Source organism: Temnothorax curvispinosus, unplaced genomic scaffold, assembly GCF_003070985.1.
Source record: "Temnothorax curvispinosus isolate PA1 unplaced genomic scaffold, ASM307098v1 QBEX01002370.1, whole genome shotgun sequence".
NCBI classification, from domain to species: Eukaryota; Metazoa; Arthropoda; class Insecta; order Hymenoptera; family Formicidae; genus Temnothorax; species Temnothorax curvispinosus.
In genome coordinates, this window is record NW_020212150.1 from 317,096 (window position 1) to 341,121 (window position 24,026).

Sequence of the window (24,026 nt, forward strand, 5' to 3'; positions counted from 1 at the left end):
GAAGAGGAGCGAGGGGAGGAGGAGGTAAATGCGGCCACTGCGCCGGCGGCGGCGGCGGCGGCGGTGGTGGCGGCGGTGGACACGGCGACGGTGCGGTGGGAGAGCCGTAGGGGAAACGCTCTGCCGGCTCTGCGGCTTCGGAGTAAATGGAGGGGTGGCGAAGGGGCACGAGGAAGGGCGGCGGAATCGACGGTGCTGCGGCCTGACAGACACCGGACGCGTTCAGTCTGCCGCTGAACCTGGAATGCGTCGGGTGTTGTGTCGACGAGCAGCGTCGTCGTCGTCGTCGCCGTTGCCGTCGTCGTCGTCGTCGTCGCTGCCGCGACACGAAGGACCGTCATCCACTCTTCGCTCCGATTCCTAGCGCGCGCGCGCGCACGCGCGCGTGCGGAGAGGTGACGCCGAAAAAAAAAAACACCGACGGGGAACCACGTCCTTTCTCTGCCGTTTCTTTCTGCCCGAACACGTCGCGTGCCGTCGGGCAACGGGGAGAGTCGAGAACCGCGAAAGCACGAGAACGAGAATACGCCGTCAGCGCGCTCGTGGAGTTTCGCGTTGACACGCACCCCGGCGACGACGCCGCATTGACGTTTCTCATCCGTGCTCCGGCTGCAGCGGCGGGAACTCGGCCAACTCAGCCGTCTCTCTCTTTCTCTCTTTCTCTCTTTTGCCGTCCTCAAGCCTACTTCAACTTGCTCCCCTCACCCATGCATACGCGTTCCCCTCTGCTTTTCCGACCGTGAGACGAAATTCATGTACGAGGGCGGAGATCCCTGATACGCGCGCGACGTGGATCTCGGGGATTGATAACCGCGGCCGTCTCTCTCCGATGGGAAAATCGAGAGATCACCGCGGTCTGGGGTGGACGCGCAACGGCAACGGCAACGACAACGACGGCGACGCGAGCGCGCGAGATGATTTCGGGAGTCAAGGTCGGAGCCGTCTAGACTGCTGCTGCCGGCAATATATCTCGACGTCATTCAACGTCTGTGAGACGGCGCGCGCGCACGCCAGCCAACTTTCCGATAATACTGACTGAACCGAGAGAGTGCATAGTGACTCGCGCCTCTCCTCCTCTCTCTCCCGGAAATCTCTGGGAATCACTACGACGGAATCTCGCTGCAGGGGGACGACAGGGACGGTCGGCCGGAGGGAGGGAGAGAGAGAGCGCAAGAGAGAAACTTCCTCCCCTCCTCTCGCAGCGATATACAGCGGCAGGGAAGGGGATAACACGACGGCAGAGTCGCGCTGCTGCTCCCATTAGACGCAGGCCGTTAAACGACCGTAACGCTTATGGTCAAGTGGGATCGCTGGCGGAGCGCGGTGCACCGGATACAATCGAATTAAGTGGGAACGGGGTCGCTTCCTCCTAACGGGGCCCCGCTGATCGATCGTCGTCGGTGGACAGAGTTCTACGGGGAACCCGAGACTCTCGAGAGTAGTGCCCACGGCAGTGTTGCTTCTCGCGAAAGCGCGTTGCAGTATCGGGACGTCGTGACCCGCGAAGTGCTCCATCCGGCCGACGGCTCTGCCGAGCGTGGAACTTGGCCGTTCCGGTGTGACGGATAGCAGGAGTTACAAGTGACCGGCGGGGGGAGGGTTGTCGAGGTGTGTGGTTTGTCGCGACGACGACGGCGACGACGTCAGGCGCGACCGCGACTTGTTGTTGTTCGTGGAAGTCACGGCGGGCGAAAGTGTCGGCGGTGGTAGTGGTGCGTTTATGTCAGCTCGACGAGGCCGGCCGACGTCGACGGTCAGTGGTTGTTTCCGGCACGCCGACGGCAACCTGGCGGTTCCCCCGTTCAAATGAAGCTGAGGCGTCGCTACATGCAGACGCTCGGCGTCTCCGTGAAACAGCTGCGCAGGAAATTACTCGAGCTGGGCGCGCGAATCCTCCACGTCCAGGGGTCGAAACCGCGCGACATGGCACTAGTGGTACGTGTGTCGAAAAAAATGCGCTTCTTTTTCTTATCTATTCGCTTTCTTTTGTCGCGTGCATCCTCGTTCGTTACATTTCGCGTCGTTCCCGTCTCGACGAGCGCATCGAGCGCGCCGATTTTACTTTGCACGTGCGACGGTGCAATGTCCAATATGTCTTATCGCCTCGGAAAAGAGGCCATGTAGGCCTTTATGTTACTCGTGGAATTGTAAAGGATTTTTATGCAGTGTCAATCACGACACTTCTGACGTAAGAATTGGAATCGGTATAATATCAGTGAATTTTTTAAATTCGATATTATAGACTGTACGTTTACAGGAAGATGTATATGTTTGTCTGTGAAATGATTGAAGTAAGTAAGATGTATTTTTCTGTGAGCAGCAACTTACGTCGATATATCCGAAAATTGGATATTCGGTCTTTCGTCAGCGAGGATTTGACCAGAATTTATTCGTACTTTTTCAATCTCCATTATTAAGCATCCTGTTAATCAAGCCTTAAATGAAATTTCCGTTGAAGTAAAACTAATTTAAAGTTAACCGAGAGACAAGTTCCTGCTCATCTACTTAGACTTGAAACTTAATTTTGCGAAAACCCTTCAATTTCCAATGTAAATGTCTTCATAATTAAGTTGATAAAATCGATTAAATAAGCTGTCATTAAACTTTCAAACGTTTATGTTGGAATGCTCTGTATATCATAATGACGTTTTCTCGTCTATTAACTTAAGTAGAGATATTATGAGAAAATATATATAAATCGAAATGTGTGTCGAGCAATTTTGAATGTCTTTAATTCGTATATTATTCACGCATGGAGTGTAGCGCGGCTACTCTATTTATTAAACATTAAAGACTGACCGTTGCGGTTGCATATTGACGATCGGTCGCGAATATTTAATAAGTAGCGCGGTTTTAGGCGAAAGTATTGCATGGGATCTTATTTCACCTGACAGCGCCGGCACACACGGTAGCGAAATGAATTACGACGGACGTACGATGCGCCACGTCGCCGGTGAAAGTGTTTTATGTGACTAGTGCGCGAAAAAAAAAATCAATTCTGCCAAGGTAACCCTCGGTGTGTTGCACCTTGCACAGATGATTTACATACGTAGCGCGAAGGGGTAATCGGTAGGACCCGGTGCACCCGACATAGTTTCTCAAAGATCACAAGCCGGTGAAATTTAATCTGTAAAAACTGACCTTTTTAAAAAAAGGCGTCAAGTACACGCGCCTGTCGAAACATTGTTGTACATGTCTGTAAAAAAAACTGTATGATACATAAATATCTTTGGAAAAAAAACTATTATATATTTTAAATCTTTGGAAGGAAGCTTCTATATTTTAAATTTAAATCTTTGGCAAAAAAGCTATTGTATATTCTACCTATAAAAAGTATATCAGAAAATAGCATTAAGTAGAAATAAATTGTTAAAAAAAATTGTCGTATTTGTATTTTAATAATTATAGAAAAATCTACGAAAAAAGTTGTATATATTTTGCCTAGAAAAAATATGATATGAGAAAATGGCACTAATTGTAAGTAGAAGTAAATTTTTGGAAAGAAACTGTAGGATATATTTTAACTTACAAAAAATATGATATCAGAAAATTTAATAATGTAAATTTAATAATGTAGTTTCTGCATAGATTTTTGCTACACTTCAAACTTTAGGATAAAATATACTTTGCTTGTTATAAAAATTCTGCTAGTACTTTTTTATTATATTTAATCTTAATAGTTCATAAATCTTTATTTTATATATTTTCTCATTTCTCAGATATCCTTTAGCCTTATTAATATCTAATAGCATTTAATAATATTAACACCTATTCGAATTAGAATTTATCAAAGAATTTATCAAAGAATCTCTTCGTAAATGTTCAGTTTGTTTGTCAGCTACGTTTTCTATGCTACATTTTTTTTATATTTCCAAAATTGTGACACATATTTTAAATACAAAAATCTAAAAAAAAGCGATCTTACTTTCAATATTAAAATAGTTTCTGAAAATAAACGCAAACAAAATTTAAAGAAAGAAAGAGGGGCACAATACACCGACTCTACATTATTCACATTTAGATAATTTTTTTATTTAGACAATAGGGAATTTTCTAAGTATTTAACACATGACTAGATAAAAAGAAATAAAATACAATTTTGCTGTATATTTATATATAAATATGAGTATAAAGATACCTATAAAATCCTAAAGATAATTAAAAATTTCAAGCTTGAACATTTAATATCTCTTGATACGGAACTAGTACACGCGTCCGGACGGTATCTGGAACACCGAGACCTATTCCGTCGTCTCCCTCCTCGGGAGGACGAACCGAGCGAGTGTCGCGACGACGACGAGGATGAGGGAGGCGAACGGGGGTGGAAAGGCGCGCTCGGGAACGCTCGCGTCGAACTCGGAGCGAGAGGTGGTATAATAAAAGAAGCGGAGAACGCGAAGGAGGCCGTTACACTGTCTGCCTTGTATGTTTCTTCCGTCTGGCCCAGAATGCGAGGCAGGCTTTCACTGCAGTTTTCTCGTCTGGGTCGACAACTCCGCTCCCCCGTTCGTGTCGTTCTCTCTCTTGCATGCCGATATAGTAAAGCCTCTCCCTTCCGTTGCTCGTCGCGAAAGAAAGAACGAGCAGCGAGTATGCACGTCGATACCTTCACGTGGCACTTTTAAATGTTATTAGCCCGCGATTCCCGAAGTCGGTCTCGCGAGCGCGAGCCCCGAAGACGGTAGCCGCTGTCATTAGTAGGTTCTGCAACACGCTGACCTTTAACTTTAGAGAAATCTTTTCGGAGAAAGAGAGAAAGAAAATACCGTGGGAGCTAAAAAATCTTTTTGGTTTAATGAATTTTCTTTTAAACGGGGTCACCTGGACTGCTCTATAATATCAGAAAACTTGGTTCAAAATTTATGTATAATACTTAAAATTAACTGGGAAACGAGGCCATTTACACTTAACATCGCTCGAAATGGTTAATACTTTATGTTGGTTCTTTATAATTTGATAAGAAACGTTCGAATCATAATCAATTCATTGTTCAAATTTTTTTTAAAGAATAATCGAATTTACAGCTTTATTAAATTTTAAGTTGGATTTGAGACGATCTTTGATTATGAATTATATCAGGAAGAAATCGAATAGGAAAATAAGAAGATGCAACAAAACGTTTCTAAATTTCTTGAAGTTGATTAATTAAAGACGGCATTATGATATAACAAATTATAGAGATGATGATATATTTTGTATTATATTGTTAGACGCGACGATATAAAGTATAAAAATATGTTTGCGAGCATTTTCTGGTATTTCTTTTATATTCGCGCTCTCCTCCGTAAACGAGACAATATTCGGGATCTGTATGTGCTACTGAATCTAGTGCTGCTTCAACGCGAACAAATTGAAAGGCATTCCGTTTTGCGGAAGATCATAAAATGGTCTTAAAGACGCTCCGTTTTATGAACCTTCTTTTCAAAGTAGGACTCCGTTTATCCATGTCTCTACGAAAGTGATAAAAATGTCGACTCCGTTGTGGCGTCCTCGACGTCGCTCGCCGCGATAAGCAAGTCGTAAATGTATCACGCGTGAACGCGAGGTCGATTCATTATCGTGTAGCGGAAAGCAGTTCAACAAATGTGTAAACGGTTTGTTTCTCTTTTTTTTTTCGAAATATGAAAACTACAATAGGTCTTACGATCATAGAATTGGTTTTCGACACTAATATAAAAGTATGTAGTTGGTCAATTTCTCTCTCTCACTTTCTCTTAAACGCAGCAGATTTTTTAATAACAATAATAAATTACAATAATAAATATTAAAAATAAATGCAAAAAATTTTTTATTTTATTATATCATTTTAATTGCAAAGTAACGCACAAATTTATAATCCGCAAATAATTGTACTAAAAAAAAGGCACAGATATTTATAGATTTAAAAATTGGCTGCATGTATGGAATTTTTGTTTGTGTCGAGATATATTCTGCGTATCGCAAATATACAAGGATATGTATTCACAAATTGAAGGAATATCGTATACTATATTTATTCGTAATCTAATCTAATCTAACCCCATCGGGGCTTTCTCCATTTCTTAGGAAAACGTCGGCCTTTCGGCGGAGATTCGTTTAGCGGTAAGCTGAATCTAACGGTTGCTCTAATCGCGCTCGTTAGTATAGCGAGCACGGCACGCTCGTTAATATGCGTTGGCTCGTAGAGCATAGGACGCCGCGCGCATAATTCGTGCCTATATGCAAGTATGAGCGCATATTTAACTGCTAAGTATAAGACTGGAATGCGAGGATACCTTTAAATACAATTTGGTTTGCAAATAATCAAAATAATGAATATTATGTAAAATGAGATATATGTTACTGTTATATCTTTTTAAGTAATATTCTCTTTCGTAATTATCGGTTAAATGTGTGAACGACTGAAATAAAAAGATGTACTTAAAGGAAACTAAATATTTTTAATTAATTGTAGGTTCTTACTAAAGTTACCGTGAATTGAATGATCATTATTAATTTTAGAACGCTTTGCTGTATATTACTTTAGCGGAAATTAGTGTCTAATATTCGCATTTTACGGAATTAATATACACAAAAAATATTCATCGTAACGTTTTACCTCAACGGGTTATACAGGGTTTGTCTCAGGGTTTTTTGTAAGCAAAATAAACAAGTAAAAATGCGGGGAGTGTAATATCTCCCGCTTTATTTTTTACACTTTTAGATAGATTTCTCCGAAGAGAAACTTCATATGTTAAGTCATCAGTCTGAAAAAAAGCCACGCTTGCACATAGTCCCCTACATATAATGGGCAAATATTAGCTCGAATCGAAAATTAGATCGATAGTCGGCAATATTCTTTTTTGTTCTTTTCTATTGTTTTCTCTTTTTTTCCCTTCGATTGGACTGTCTGGTCAAGAGACGTGGGAAACGGCAGTGGGAACGTTTACACAAGTGCGCGTCGTATGAGGGTGACTCGCTCGAGCACATCTCCTACATTGTATATTGAAGATATGATATTGGAGCATCTAAATCCTGTCGGGCTTAATAAAATAAATATCTGAACAGCAGGCGCGAAATCTCTTCTCTCCACTTTCCTGTCAGCGACACGCGACATGTTATTTTATCCTATGGAGAGATACGAAATGTCCTGATCACTGCGCTGGTTTAAAAAAAAGCACGTCTATACATTTCCTTTTATATGCGTTATTGATGACTTATTTATTAGATCGTGACCAAATTTTAATTGTTACACTGAAGAGGGTCTAAAATTAAGACCGAAAACGTTTGTAATATGTATCTTTCTTTTTTGCATTAAAGTTACTTTTTAGTATTTCATATCTCTCGCTTTAAAAACGGCGTTTTGCTCTTATTTGTCCGATGAACTTGTTTGTCTATATTATTTTATACAATTTATATAGTTGGAAAAATGTCGTTTATTTAATGTGCAAAAAGATACGCGGTGCCTATGTGGATGGCGCCACTGTTTTTGCGCATTGTGCGAGCTCTGTCGAGTTATTTTCACGCGATTAAGCGCGCTCTGCGCACACGGCGTTTGTAAAATTGCAAAAAGTGCATCATTCGAAAAAATTTAATTCTTCGGACGATTACGTTCCACGGTATTTAATTAACTCTCAAGTGCCGCAAAAAGTTCGGCAATACGTTGAAATCTGTTACATACGCTCGAGGCGTCACTCACTTCGAAATGCAAATGCTCTATGTTCATTGAAAATATTACATAAACATCGCGTTTATATGATGGTATTATATGGTGATTATATTATAAATTGGAAAATAGTTTGAACGAAATTTGTAATCGTATATTCAGAATTTATTTTCAACTGATAAGGCAGTGATTCGCTTTTATGTAAAAACTTTTATCATAAAAATTATAATATTTAATTATAGCCGTTAATATTATATTTAGTAAATTTCTGTTATTTCTGTTATCTTGAAGCTTAAACTGTTATCGGACGAGGTATCTAGATATTTAAATACCTATAAGATACAAATTAAATAATTAATGCAAATTAAAACGTAACTTTAATAAATGTAAATTAAGCAATTAAGAATCCATTACAAAATAGACTTTGTAAAATAGATCAAGAGATTCTCATGCATTTTCGAGGCCGTGAGACCAGTATTGCATGAAACAAGCGTCTAGTCCGCGTTACCGTTCACTCTGCCAAGAGTGAAGGTACTCGTTTAACGAATGTCGCAAATAATCATGACGTTTTACGGCAGTCGCGCTGCCCCGACGACGAAAGGTTTGTGCATGCATGTATCTCTCAAGGATCTCTCGTCGATGGCGAAAGAGAAAAAGACCGTCACGACGTCATGAGAAACTCGTCGTAGGGAACAAACACTTTGACATTACGAGCTGTTTGATTTTTTGGGATTAATGTAATACTCTTTCACTCACGTCACCAGGATGTTAAGTTTCAACGAAGATCTTGAAGACATCCTGGTTGTACACACGTGCCAGATACAAATTCTTCTAATTGAATATAAGTGGAATTTAAACTGCAAAGAAAACGCTGATTTACTAGCATCGATATCTCTTGAATCGTAAATTAAAAAATCAGATTTGATTTTCTCGAATTAAGTTTCTTTAGAAGGCTTTATTGGAGAATCCCGAAGTTTATTATTACTTTTAATTGCATTTGGTCGGGCAGTATTTTCAGAATAACATTGCTAATTTAATTTTATATTTGCCCGTTATTAATAAATTTCAAGATTCCTTCGATTCACCGATAATTGACGTCAGAGGATTTTTACATTGCAAAAATTTGCGCAAAAATGCACGCTTTTGCAAAATTCCGTCTGTATAGAGTAAAACATCGCGCTAGCTGATGTAGCTCTTGCGTAAAAACGCTAATGTGCGGAATATCTCGCGCGTATCCGCAAATTGTAATCGGGGGGGGGGGGGGGAGAGGGGAGGGCTCTGCTCCTCACACATCAACGATTCGAGGCGGTGCAGTATAGGCGGCGCGTTGCGTGAAAAAAGATATATTCTAAGCTTAGAATGAATATATTCGCGCCTCCGTGTGCGTAACCCGTCCATAAGGCTGCATAGAAAGAGTACACGCGCTTCCGTGCGCGCGGCGGCGCGGCGGCGGCCGCCTTCGTCTCTATTACGCCCGACGGCATAAAGCGTAACGACGGGATAATTTTCTCGGCCGTAAAGCGACGCTTCACCGGGCGATGGTGTAACTATACGGCGAAAAGTGGAAGCGGAAAAGTATAGGAAGCGGTTACATATACCCGTGTTTTGAATTATTCTACGATAAACGACCGCGCGAGAAAGAAAACAGCGGAGTGACTCGTGCGTCGCGACCTCGCGCGATTCTTCACCCGTTCATTTTCTAATTTAGCGAACCGTGTTAGAATGGACCTGCGGTGAACTCTTGTCGAAAGAAACGAAGGGAAGTCTTCTTATGTCCGGTAATTTCGCGCGATATATTTCTTTTTCTTGAAGACTCGACATACGAAGATGTGCGAAGTTTAATGAAATTAGGGAAGGACATTCATTAGTATGCTAAAAGCTTTGCTTATGTTTAGTGCGTATGTATTAGTATGCTAAAAACGAGAGAAAAGATTTTCCACTTCTAACAAGAAGTAAAAAAATCTTTTATATTACATGTGCGTGACACGCGCGCAATGGGCCACTTTCCACGCACTTGTAATATAAAATAGGGTGTGTAACACGTGTGTTAAGTTGAAAATTGGACGTGCGGGTGATCGCACTTGCCTCCGGCTCGTGCGTCCACTCCGCACGTCTATAATTTCCATCTTACAGCACTTGTTAGCACAAATAACTATTCTTTTTATTTTCGCGAATCGATTATATGAAACGGCCTTTTAACGTCGAGCAGTTAATATGCTGACCGCTAAATATCGAGGTTAATAATTTATAGGAATAATATACTGTAAACGGTTCTCAACATCAGCCGCGACTTCCGCATCGAAAGCGCGTTGGAGGCCGTTTATCGCGATCTAAAAAGCACGGTGCGGCGCCGTAAAACGTTTTAAAGGACATGTCGCAACGGTCGCGTCTAGACGGGTCGCCGACGCTATTATCCGGGCCTCGTTAATGCTTATCTCTATTGCGCAAGTGTGCGTACGTAGTATAACGTGCCGGTGCGTGTTGCACGCGCGCACTTCTATTCCTACCTACGCAAGCGCACGGATTGCGTCACGTTCTTGCGCTTTTCTGCTTCTCTCGTTTCAGCCTATTGACCTCCGGACACGCGTAATTAATCCCCTATAGGCGCGCACACGTCGTCAATTATACACGCGACATTCGTCGGTGCGACAGGGACGCGATAGGAACGGGATGCGACGCGACGTTAGTGTTTCCGATGCTTTAAGCCGGTTCTATAATACGTTGCAAACGACGGCAACGGCTAGTTGAAAAGTGTTATTTCTTATTTCCACGTTGCGCTTCTCAATTGCGGTTGTCAAAAGAGAGTTGACAAACTTTTTACTTTTTTGGCGACAGTAACTGGCACGCGGCAATCAGAAATAACACTTTTCAACTAGCAGTTGCCATCGTTTGCGACGTATTGTAGAACCGGCTTTAGGACTACGCGCGACACGCTATCGTCATTTGACGATTTCTGAGATGAATTCTCGAAATTCTGAAACATTACTCATCCTGGCTGCCTCTCATTATTCTTTAAGACCTTTTAGTCGCGTGCATATCCTGCAGTATACACTGCAGTATACGTCAGACGTCAGACCAATGTGAATCATTCACGGGACTGCATAGCTAATTGTTAATTGTTTTATTTCTTATCTCACACAACTTGTGACCGACCTTTTATATTCTTATATTACAGAAAATATATATTTTATGTATAATCCATATAATCTCATTATGTACTAAATTATTTTCTTTAATGATACTAATTTATTGATATTACTCTTTTTCTACGTACCGGCTTAATATATATATACTCTTAAAAGAATTCTTTCGAATTGCAATAAGCACAACTATATACGATTTATCTTCTCTACGAAATAGTTGAATTACGAACAAAAGAGGCCGATTCAATATTAATTTGTTATCTCTATTTAATTACTTCCTCTTGCCATTGACGTTCTGTGTTCGAAGTCGCACTGACGTGAACGAAAACTGCACGAATAAGTAATAGATGACAGAGTGATCGCGTAACGAATGTGCGCGACATAACTTGCGTGCAACTTCCCGTAATGCAAACGTAACGGGAGTTAGTCACTTCATAAATATGGCAATGTCAGAGCCACGGACTACGGACTGGCGTCATGCAAATTGGGAAATTTATTTGAAGATCCGATGCATGCGTGTAAGATTGTTTCTCTTCGCGTATCATTTGGCACAGTCGCAACGTACCGCAAACGAAACCGTTAGAATCGTCAAGTTCTGCACGAGAAATCCCTGCATATTCATATCCCGGACGTAAAATATCTAAATACCTTATGATATGTATAACTCAACGCTGTTTTTTAATAATATAATGCACAACAGTAATTGATATCCAAAATAAAATAATTTTTAATTTTGTAGACAGGTATAGAGGAATTATGAAATTTTTTTTACGCACGTCGTTCGGCTAGGGATTGCATTAGACAAACCTCTCGCAGATATTCCGAATTGAAATCAGGGAAATTGATCATAGGTATATTATAAGAAACTGCTTGCTGGTGCCGATCAATGGATGGAGAATGATGAAACGCGTCTATAAAAGCGCACAATTTGAATAGTTCATTGTTTAAAACATTGAAAATCGTTGCGCGACTGCAGATAATTTTCCCACGATCGAACGCTCTTTGCGAGGTCAAACGCGAGCTCTCGGCGCAATGTACCGGGCTTTATTATGCTCGCTCGCAATGCAGAACGTCAAGCGGCTTGATTTACAGTCACTCTATCGAAGGCAAAGTATTGTATAAAATACGCCTCGTCGATCGCTGGCGAAACGTTCGCGTTGAAAAGGAAAATGTTCCAGGGATAAACTAGAATGAAAAATATATAAAGGCCTAGAGATATATTAAGTAGCAGGAATAATTTATGGAAGTTGTTATTGTTAAATTATTATTTCAGTAATTTTAAGCGATTTCTATGGTGTATATACGGTGATAAGCTATAGATTTTTATATAGATCGAATTGTTTTAAAACTTTAATGAACAACACACAGCAGTTTTGTTTTATCAGATTTACGGCGGCTAAAGAGAGAACGCATTATAAGACTTTGTTTTAGTCGACATTTTCTGCATTCAGAATAGGCGGAGTTACCCTAACGGTATTGCTACCCCATGGGACTAATTGGGCAAGGAAAAGGGTTCTTCCCCCTCTATGATGTCAACGTCGCATTTTCAGAATTTCGACACAACGATAAACTTCTGGCTATTCGCCAAAGAGTTCTAAAGTCTCTCTGATGTAAAAAGAATTCTAGCGATTTAATGCAAAACATACAGATTCAACTTCACATTTTCCCAGTGTAAAAATTTACTGTAATTCCTTTGTTTCTACCAGGAATTGATTTTATAAATTCTAATACTATTCGATATAAAGCGATATAGAGCTCTCGTTTTAGAAATTTGCTTCTTAATTCAACTTTTTGATATAGAAGAGAGATTATTTTTTCCTTCTATAAAAATCACAATCTGTTCTTTCTGTGTTCAATCAAGAAGCGATTTCAATAATGTGTGACGTCAAAAAACAAAAAAAACTATGTTATTTCCTTCTTGCATTCTTTGGACTGTTAAATTCATGATTTTTTTACATTTATGTGAATACGTTTCCTGTATGGAGTCATGGTATTAAAAGTTCTTGTAGCTCATTAGACTTCGCTCGACATTGGTTTTGCCGTCACTCCGTATCGGAGGCATGACTTTTTTGTCTCGGAGATTTTTCTCGATCCGAGAAGTGCACTTATTCCGAAGCAGTCGAAACAATCCGGCCCCTTATCGCTGGCGTTCCCCTCACATCTCTCTCCGCGCCCCATTCTCCAATCCCCTTCCCGCGTGTTCACATTCATGCGAGTAGCCGTTTTTATTTGCAGATCGCGAACAGAGAGACGTTGCGATTCTAACTTTGTTCGCTCGTATTTCCTACATCTTCCTACATCTGCCTTGCTCAGAACACGCCGCGAGGATACTATTTGCGTTGTTTCTTTTATACGCTTCGTTTGCGCGAATCGAATGAGGAATCGATTCTGTTACTTGAAACCGAGGCAAAGTCGCAAAACACATTCTATTCTAACAATAGGTCTTAGATTACGTAATAACTAATAAAAAACGCAAAAAGAATGTTAAATCCTTATTTTTGTGCCATTCAATATCATATTATTGGAATCGCTTTTTGATTCAAGACACAAAAAGAGTGCATTGCGATGTTTTGTAAAAGAGAGAGTGATCTCCTCTATGTTAAAATTAAGAAGCAAGTTTGTAAAATTGAAAGCATTATGTAACAATAATATACAATTCATTTTCTGAAGAATTTGAAAAAAATTATTACGTAAATTTTATTTTCTTATTAAGGTGATTGGGCCATGTACCATGTGAGTCAATATAAGAGCTAAATTTTATTTTAAGAAAAACCATTTTTATGGATATATTCTAGACACTTGTATAATTACTGGTTTTATAATGTAACTTTTTATTCGATTACGTATCAATTTATCTACTGATAAATGTAAACAGTTCAAGATTTGACTTCAGTTGACATTCGTACAAGAGAAATGTCGCGACATTGCATCTCTTCGATGTAGGCAGCTATCATGCCATGTGTTTGAGTGAGGTTATGTATTGCCATGTGTTTGAGTGAGGTTATGTATTGTGTTTATGTTAAAAAATAATGGAAGGTAACAAACAATTTCGATAACGGGAGATTTGCTTGCAAAAGAATAGTGCTGTGAAAAGAAAACACTACACGGCGCGGCGTTGTTGCTACATATTCACGTCGCGTACAGCTGAAAGACCGACAAGAAACGCGACGATTCATCAACTTTTGATTGAATTTTTGGCCTTATTACACGTCAATATCGTTTTGTCTTATACTTAACAAGTGCTAGAAGAATCAAATAATGTTATTTTCAGTTTTTTGAAGTTGTTTCTTTACAGACAGTGAGTGAAATTCTCGAAAAATGTATGTTTTCGGTACAATTTCCCATAAAACCTATGTTAAAAATGCCAACTTTGAGATTTAATATCTCAAAAACTAGACGTCAGATCTTCTCAAAATTGCAAATTTAAGCGTATTTAGGTTTTTTTTATAACATATATTTAACTCGGATTTTTTTCTTTAACATGCTCTGATGGCTCAATCACCTTAATCTAAATTTTAACATTATTTTTTTCCAAGTTTCTAAAAACAGTACGTCAAATAATATTACTCTAAAGAATAGAGACATTCGGACAATTACGTTACAATTTTCTACAAAAATAAGGTGCAGCATTATAATGGAAAAAAAAAATTATTTTATTTAACAAATCAGTCATTGATCATCGACCTTTAGACTGCTGCAAAAAAAATCGATAGCGCGTTTAACTCTTTCTATATAAAAACTTTCCAGACGAGATGACCCCAAAAGCCGTCCAATCAGACTTCATAATAAATTCCAAGAATACATCTAATAAAATATATACGCATCTCTCTCTTGTAACAGTTAAATTTAGGAAACATATACGGGCTACGAGTGTCGTTAGCGAAAGTTATTTACGATCGTACGATTCGTTGAGCTGTTCTTCATCGATAAAATGTCGCGAGAATTTTTGCTCGCGATTCAACTGAAAATATGAGTACGTGAAACACGAGGACGCACATGCGACGACTCTTAATGAAAATCACGATATTTCTTCGCTCTCTAATTCATCACGTGACGTATATCGTAATTTATGAATTATAAAGGGATTCATTACTCAAGTTTTAGTCGAGCAGAAGTTGCTCCACTCTTTTAATCCCTATATTGTATATAATTACTAGAATTATGTATATATTTATTATTTACATACAGTTGCATTACAATTATACTAAAATCGTACAATTTGTTCATAATTGTGTCAATCTTTTTCGGTAGAAAAGGCGGGTTAACGTGAGCATGAATTTCTTGCGAAAATCGAGCAATTCGTATAGAAAATTTGCGAACATGTTCGTGGTCGCGAAATGAGATCGACGCGGCGCGACGGCGGAACCGATCTGTCTCGTGACCTTGAGCGATAACAATAATTGACAGTAGGATTATATTCGCGTCGTGGACAAAGTAAGTACTACCGCCGCGCCGCGCGACAGATTAAAGCCGCGCCTCTAACGGTCGACATATCGCGGAGATCTAATCTAATCCTTCAGCCACGAATGCCACGAATTTAGTAATTTTAATAAAGAACAGACACTCAACGTGTCACAGGAAAGATTAATATACTTTGAATCTTTTTCCGATTATATGATCAAGTATTAAGGGCTAATAGTTAACTAATGAAATGTAAAATATTCAATCCTTAGGGCGATATTGAGATATAGAATTTGTTACCTTAGGAAGTTATAAAATTGAATCACGGCATAGAAATAAAATACGCGAAGTAAAACCGATAGTTGACAATTTTCATAAATGTATAAAAATATACAATACATGTTATAAATACAAATATATTCAAATATTCACGCAGGTGAATATTATTTAACGCATGCAGGCATTATATAAATGTCAAGCATTTTGTAAAATTAATCTTTTGCAAGTTTCACGCGAAATACATTTTCTCGTTACGACGTTCGGAAACCGACGTTTCGCGCGCTGGAAGGATTTCTTTTTTTAGAACGACCTTTATGCGCGAAGGTGTTAGCAGGTGCTGCGAAAGTATAGTCGCAGCGCTTTACAGCGAGTGCATGATGTATCCCCGGTGCATTGCCCTCATGTAGGGTGGCACGTTCTCCTCGATCGATACGTTTTACCAAACGACGACGACGACGACGACAACGAAGAAGACGAAAACGACAACGAGGACGTTGGAAAGCATTTGCGAGGCAGCGATTCTTAAGACATTGCAATTTTTCAAGCGCGTCGATTAAATCACGTATACAATTTGACAATCCGAAATTTTTATTTGTTGCTTTATCAAAGTACGCAATAAAATGTTAACGGGATTAACATTTTAAAAATAAATAAATTATTTCAACAATATCTCTAATTTGTACTCATCTAATATAGAATTTGAATGCGAGGTATTGCAGATTCTCCTGCTAGAAAAATTCTTTTCAATTTATTCTTCTGTAAATGGCGGTTAAATAATATAAGCGAATAGTCGTTTGATAATTTGAAATGCGCGAGTCTCACGAACGATGTTGGGTAAACAGGAACAAATGTAATCACGCCGAATCTGATTTGTACGACGCGATCGTGACAGAAGCAGGCAGGTAGTAAGAAGACTTACGAGCGACGTCCCAGCTTGTTATCGTCGGATCAGTATCGCCGGCCAGAATCGTAAAAGAGATGTCTGCGCGACGCGCGAATTGATTGCGATATAACGCCAAGCTGTCGAAAGGAAAGCCCTCTTTTCTCGTGCACACGAACGTGACGCGACACAGCGCCTCAATTTTAGCTCCCGATATTCGGAAAAAGAGATCGCGGTGAACGGTGATGACACATCTCAACGCGAATTTCGGTTAATCTCTTTTCTGACGGGTGAATGGAACGTAGGAATGGAAGAAGATATATCTCTCCCCCGCGACATTTTAAGATATTTGCATATTAAGATACTTGCATTATTATGATTTTGCAGTTAAATAAATCTTGTATCGCATTTTTGCCCACTGTATCGGAAGATGATGGCGTGCATATGCACTTAGCCTGAACACAATATTTGCAACAGACCCAAGATTAAGACGACGACGAAGAGATTGCGTAATCTAAAAGACGCGCACGGCGACGTCAAAAATTATACGCGCTTTATCGGCGACGCGCGATTGGCTTGACGTATATTTTAATCGTTGTTTGTCGGCATGAGCTTCGAAGCGCGACACTGATCCGGACTGGTGTAGTTAGCATCGCAAATATTATGCTTTTTCTTAGCAAATACCTTCTGGGAATAATTATTTTTGGCAGGTTGACGGTAGAAAACATCTATGACAAAAACTTGCGAAAGAAAAGGATAAAAAAGCTCCGTGCATAATTCTCGTATTTATTTTTCACAAACATTTTCTTTTCCTGAAAGTCTAAAAAGTCTTACAAAAATTACTTAACTTCTCTTCTTTTCGGAGATGCACTGTTTAAATTTGCAGTGTCAAGTTATACTCAATTTGAGTCACTTTTAACCATTCCTATAGGTCGCCACTGCTACTACTCAATGTGTCGTTAATTTAAGTAAAGCAATGGAGTTAAAATAATAAATTTTAACACACACACACACATATGTATATATATATATATATATATAGTAATTAAAATTATTAAAAATAACAAAATGTTATTTAACTTAAGGTATTGATTTCAATTTCATCCTTTATAGCGCGAATATTTCTTTTTTTTTTTTTTTCTTAAATTAATCATCACAGTACCTATGAAATCCGTTAGTCACCGAAATAAAAGTCAATTGTTTCTAATTATCAGCCAATCAACCGTAATTACTCGTGAGATACATGTTCGCTTTCGATTTCGGTATTCACGATTATCGTCCTCGTTATCTCGACGGCGAAAATAAACGACGACACGCGGCGGTTCGTCGATCGCGTAACTGCTGCGTTGCGGAATCGAGCGTGTGTTCGGGTTCGGCGAAGTTATATCCACGAAGCTCCTCGAAATACCGCTTTGTCGTCGCCGGGTGACTTTGACGTCCCGGGAGAAGGTAGCCTGGGAGAGAGGTGTAAGTTTCTCGGGGCGTATAATACCCGCGAGCGCGCGCGAGCGATCGATGCGGCGAAGTTTACCCTTTTCTGAAACTGCAATTTCAATCGAGCCAACAACGAAGAGAACGAGGACGACGACGATGACGGTGGCAGTGTCACGTTTCGAGCCGAGCCGAGCGCGCAGCGGTATCGAGCGAGCTGTGCAACTGCGACAGCGACTAGCGGTTTTATGGTCCACCGAGGTGGCTCGGGGAGTCATAAAGTCCGTTACAACATCGCCGTCCGCTCCGCGGGCTTTTGCGAGGCCGCTATGGTGTTTCGAGCACCAGCATCAGCCCGAGCAAACTTCGTCCCTTCGTCGCTTGCCGGTTAACTCTATCTCCGATCGATCGACCGAACGACCTCACGCTCGTCTCGTCACTCTTTCATCTCCTCTCGTTCGTCCTCGCGTATCCGGGTTGTCCGCTTCACTCGCTCAGCTCAGCTTCTCATCCCGCGAAAAATTTAATCGTTACGTAATACAGTATGAAAACGTGAAATGCAATGTTATCTAAGAATAAACGAAAGAATATAAATGTGCGAGAAATAAAAGCAATTTCTATTTAGTTTTTTCAGGACATTTGGGTTTATTTACTCAGAGGAAAGTCTGATCTTTTTAGGATCTGTTTCTATATGAATACAGAATCTCTCTCTTGATAGGTATACGAGAATTGCTTTACTTTTGCAATTATATTCACCACAGATCCAATTAAAACTACGTATCAAAATTAATATTCTGAACGCTAATAATTATATTCAGATTTGAATGAGTCGTGTTACATCGTGATAACTGCGACACAATATAATATGCGATATAACTCGAATCAAATGATTCATCAAATATTCGTGTCACTTTTGAACCAGAATCTTTCATCTCTGTCTTGAAAAGAGATAGAAGAAAATATATGCACCAAATATAGCATATTCTTATACTCGGCATATATAGATCCTTTTACTCGAAGAGTGACATTGGTTCTCGCACGTTTTGAGATAAACTCGCTCGAACGATTTTCTCTTTGGATTATTATTATACCGTTTTTCTGCAAAAGTGTTACGCCAAAATCCCTTTTAATTTTGTCAAGAGGACTTTTTTGTTTGTAGAAATAATAAAGAAGTTTATACTCTTTACGAACTTCTCGTTTAGAAAATAATAATTAAAAGATAACGTTATACCTAGTCATTTGTTATGGATTATTTTGTAGATAGTATTATAAGCGATAGCAACATGATATTTAGTATTTTATAAATAAACAAAGATTAAGCGTTGTATAAACGAAGTACATAAATTCACAAAAATTTATTAATGCGAGACACATTAGATAAAAGCTCTAAAAAAATGATTTAACCTTTCTGAACTCACCCACAATCTCTTAGACCGACGAAACACATTGCAAAACCGATGTTTTTTTCCGAAAACCATATAACTTCAAAACATATTATCAGAAATAAAGATTGAATTTTATTTACTATTTTTTCAATTTTTTTAGGAGACCTCAACTTTAACAAAAAATGAAAGTTTATGCGAAAAACAAACTTAATATGATATATTTTTATTATATAAAAATCGTGGTCTTACATACACCGTGGTGCGAGTCTATATGTCATGAAACATAGGGTGAGTTCAGGAAGGTTAAAATTATATCGGAAAGGCAGTAAAAATATAGATATGGTATATACAGAATTATCATAATCAATTTTATAATTTGCGGATGAAAGACAATAATCACAAAACATGTATCGCGCGCGATAACGTTATCGGAACACGAGAGCGCTTGATACGATGGAGAGATTCTGAAAATATCCGCGTATCTCTGATCGAAGGGTTCTCCCCGCGCATCTGCATTACATTGGTAACGAGCGAGCGTGATGTTATGCTGCAAGTCGATCGATACGAATGGTACGCGAGCGGCGCGAACATTCATCCCTCTGTGTGTCAGTCGCTCCTGTCGTTGCTGTCTCCGCACAGTCGCACACCCTCGCTCTGTTGTCGTCGCAGCAACAGCCGCCGTCGCCGCCGCATCCCTCTTCCGCTTTCCCTTTCGACGGCCTCGGACGAGCGCGAGAACGCGAGCGGAGGGGTGCTGAAAACCCCTTTAAAGCTTTAACGCGACCGACCGACCGACTCATCAGTCGTTAACACGCGCACGTGCCAGCGAATGTTCGCGAAAGAGAAAGACTTCGGCGTCGGCTCTTGCTCGTTAAATCACGATCAAGTCTAGTCGTAAGATCATATCATTAAGAAACGTTCTCCACTTCAGAGCCGCGCGCGGCCGAGGATCTTTATTATACGTTTGGAAGCAAAATTAATGGAATAAAGAATCTTTTTTAATTCTCCGCGTCTTTTTATTATTATACGATATATAATTATAAATATCATTATAATCAAGACTTTTGGAAATTATTTCTGCCAATGTTTGATCCATCAAATTAAACTTGATAATCGATACAATGTAGAGCTTGTTTTTGAGAACCATATTAAATTTATCGCAAAACTATTCTTTTAATTAAAACATAGCGCAGCGTGTTCAGAAATATATTTATGTTTCTGTTTCACAAAAAAAAAAAAGATACATAATGTATGATACCAAAATATACAGAGATATATATATCAGTATTTTAATGGGTATCGAAATATCTATAAATTTGACGATAAACATCGCGAGATATATTTTCGGACACGCGCGGCGGCGACGCGGACGGCGGCTTTCACGGTCGTCACAGTCACACACGATCGATCTATTTCGAACTACGACTAATTGGACGAACGTGCGAACCAAAGACGCAACGCGGAACGAAAAGGAAAGCGCGCGAGTCGCGAGTGCACGTTTGCACGCGACCTCGTTCTTTCGCCATGGCTCGTCGGCACTTGAAGCTCGTACGACCTTCTCCGTTTTACTTTTCGAGGTGTGTGCACGAACCACGGCATCCTGTGATACCGCCAACTGTCACGACGTGACGTTTTTCGACCCGCCTCTTACGAGCGTTTCTCGTATATGTACGCGCGCGTGCATGCGTGCCCTGAGCAGATGTTTTAAACCGAATCCGCGAAGGGAACGGGCGAAGTCGTTGGAAGTAAGAGAAAACGGTCGAGTTCGGCTAATCGAGGTGTTTGACTGAAACTGAAACACAATTATCGGAATTAGACAGAGTCTGAAATTCTATCGCAGAATTTAGAATCGAGAAAAAGATAGATGATTAGTTTAAATCTTAGTTAATTCTAAATAACTTTCAGAGAAATCTAGTAGAATATTGTTCGTTTTCGCTGCACTTCTGAACTAGTGCAATAAGTTAGAATGAAACAAATATATTTTCTTTCACTCTAACTTATTATATACACTAGTTCAGAAGTGGCGCAAAAACGAACAGGCCTATTGTCGAAGTCACTTGCATAATTCTTGAATTTGTGAGAATGTTTGCGACGTTTGCGTTATGAACTTTATAGCGCTCGGTTCAAGACTGATTTATTCATACATTCAATACATTGTAATTTGAAATCAATTTTGCAAATGAAAAATAGCTTTATCTCTTTTTAAATTTTCCCATAAAATGTACGTGTTTATCATTTATGCGCGCAATGATCATTTTTTAGTTTTTAAAGCAATGCGCGTTTCACGACGGCGATGATCACGAATCAAAGTATTTTGAATATACGTTCGATTGTATGAATAATCAACATCACAGTGAAATTAATCCTGCGGATATAATGATATGATTTATATGCAATTATTTACGTGAACCGAGTGCAACGGCACAGCACTAATATCTACATCCACGTACAACGGCCGCTCTCCTGATCGAATGGTCGAGCAATTTCATTTTCTGCACTAATTTATTCACGACCATATAGTCGAGGGCTCACGATCGCGACCCTTTCCTCGGCGCCGGATAATAGCAGTCACCATATGTATTACTTTATTACGGCACGACGAGCAGGAATTTTCGTATTTTTGCACGAATATCTTCCGCCGGAATTAAACAGAATTTAGAGTTTTCTTCCTTTATCTTTGATCTCAAACATTCGTAGTGAAATAGTCGCGAGCATGAGACGCGACATCGCAGTAAGAACCATTCCTTGCCTTTTGCGCTTTCGGCAAAGGCTGACAAGAAAAGAATCCACGATAGAGGCAACTCGCGATTTGTTAAATCGCGCATCATCATCAAATGATTTGTGAAAGTAATATAACATTCAGCCACCGTGATGCTTTTTATTATCGAACATAATAATGTAAGAATGCGTTTTCCGTTAATCATATTATTACTTTAGATACATGTTCGTGTTATTTAGTACACTGTTAAATATTACAGGATGAAATTTAAACCAATACCTTGAGTTAAATAACATTTTGTTATTTTTAACTATATCATGCGTGTCGAAATTTATTTAAACACAAAACAGTGTTATTTTAACATTGGTTTATTTAAGTTAACGCCATATTGAGCAGTGGCGACCTATTCTTATGGTTAAAAATAACTCAAATTGAGTATAATTTGACACTACGAATTTAACAGTATAGGCGGACCGCGTCGATCAAAGTTCGAACGGGCGAAAAGTCGCGATCGAGTCGAGTAATTATTTTCAATTAGACGCGCTACAGTGAGGAAGACAATCCGCGATGAAAATGGAAGGTAATGGTTGTAGACGTCGTGCACGTTCGCGAGTTATTTTTACGTATAATACCTCTTTTGTAATCAATCATTTCTTTCATTAATTAAATACACAAATAAAAGCTCTCGATTTTATTTGTCTGACCGGTTCACATCCTGCCGATCCCTCAGTAATTTCTACTTGTAGAACGAAAATAATAATATCGTCGCGTTTCGCGCAGATTAAACAACCGGAAATTTCGCAATGTTTTCGCGTGATAATGCATCGCGCCATCCTGTGCCTTTTCCGAAGGCGTAAACACGATCGTCGATTTTGCAGATGCTGTCGGTGAGCCAAGGAATGGAGGTCGGCAGCAGCGGACGCGGTGCATCGGCGGAAGATGACCCGACCGCCGGTGCGGTCGGCGGTGGAGTCGGTGGCGGCGGCGGTGGCGATGGCGACGAGGCCAGGAGGCGTCGAGATATGCAGGCGGTGATGATCGCCGCGGCGAGGGATCGCGCGATCCGCGCGGAGAGCGTCCGGCATGATCTCGCCCTCAACCTGCCGCCGCGGCTCGAGCTCCCGGACGGGGAGGAGCATCCGTACGGGGCGCACCCGGATCTTCACCTCCGTAACCCGGAACAGGTGAGGGCGACGCGCGGAAAGTTGTGGCAAAACCCGCGAGATATCGAATGAAATTGAACGACTTGATGGGCTCGACGATTCGAACGAATTTGAACGAATTTTTCTTTGTTTTTTTTTTTTTTAGTTTTTCTGTTTACGACTGTCTAGCGCTGCAGAATATCGCTCGAAGTTATACAGAATTTCAGTATCTTTATTCTTAAAAACACGGCATGCTATTTTCTAAGCCGGCGTAATTTCTAAGCGTAATTTTTAACCAGGTGAACATTGTCAGATCCTTGTCTTTGTCACAAGTGTAAAGCTGTTAAAATTATATATTTACAATATGTTGACACAATGTCTTCGCTGTCTGTTGCCTCACGGCCGGGAGAATGACCGAAAAACATATTTATTTATTCGCTTCCTGTCCCTCCGCGAATTCTCAGGTTCAAGTACTCGTTATGCCTCGTCATCGTTACGCAAGCAAGAATATTAAACTTCAAACTTTGCTTGAAGCACAGTCGACTGCTTGAGGTTACCGCAATCATCATAACTGCAATACAGATTTACATTTTAGAAATTATATAATCTAAAGATACATAAAACACACAGAAAAAAGTAAAAAAATAGTTTAGTTACTTAAAATCCCAAAGTGGGATTGATGACCTAACTTTAAATTATAAATTTAAAAATTAATTTATAAACATTAAAAAAATCGGCGGCACATCTGTGCCAGGGATCTTGATGTCAAAAATAAAAAAATTAACAACTTCTTGATACTCTTACCATAAATTAATTCTTTATGAATGAATGTATTACAATTTGATGAAACTTAAACGAGGCGCTCGAACATTTTATTGTTTATAAATTAAAAATCTATGACTATTAATTTTTTATCATATATTTCGTATTATAAAATAGTTATTAAAAGCGCGTTATATTTTTTTTACTTCGAATCCTTTAATGATTACAATTTTATCTTGAATTTTTACTTTTACGTCATC

General features: G+C 39.8%; 1 protein-coding gene across 1 annotated transcript in view; it reads left to right on the forward strand.

Moving 5' to 3' along the window:
• The window catches only part of LOC112451564 (mitochondrial distribution and morphology protein 34-like), a 75,120-nt gene that overhangs the window by 44,576 nt on the left and 6,518 nt on the right, over positions 1–24,026 (forward strand). The window contains exon 3 of the mRNA XM_025011220.1: positions 22,741–23,046. Within this exon, the coding sequence (XP_024866988.1) occupies positions 22,741–23,046 (306 nt within the window). The remainder of the gene's footprint in view (positions 1–22,740; positions 23,047–24,026) is intronic.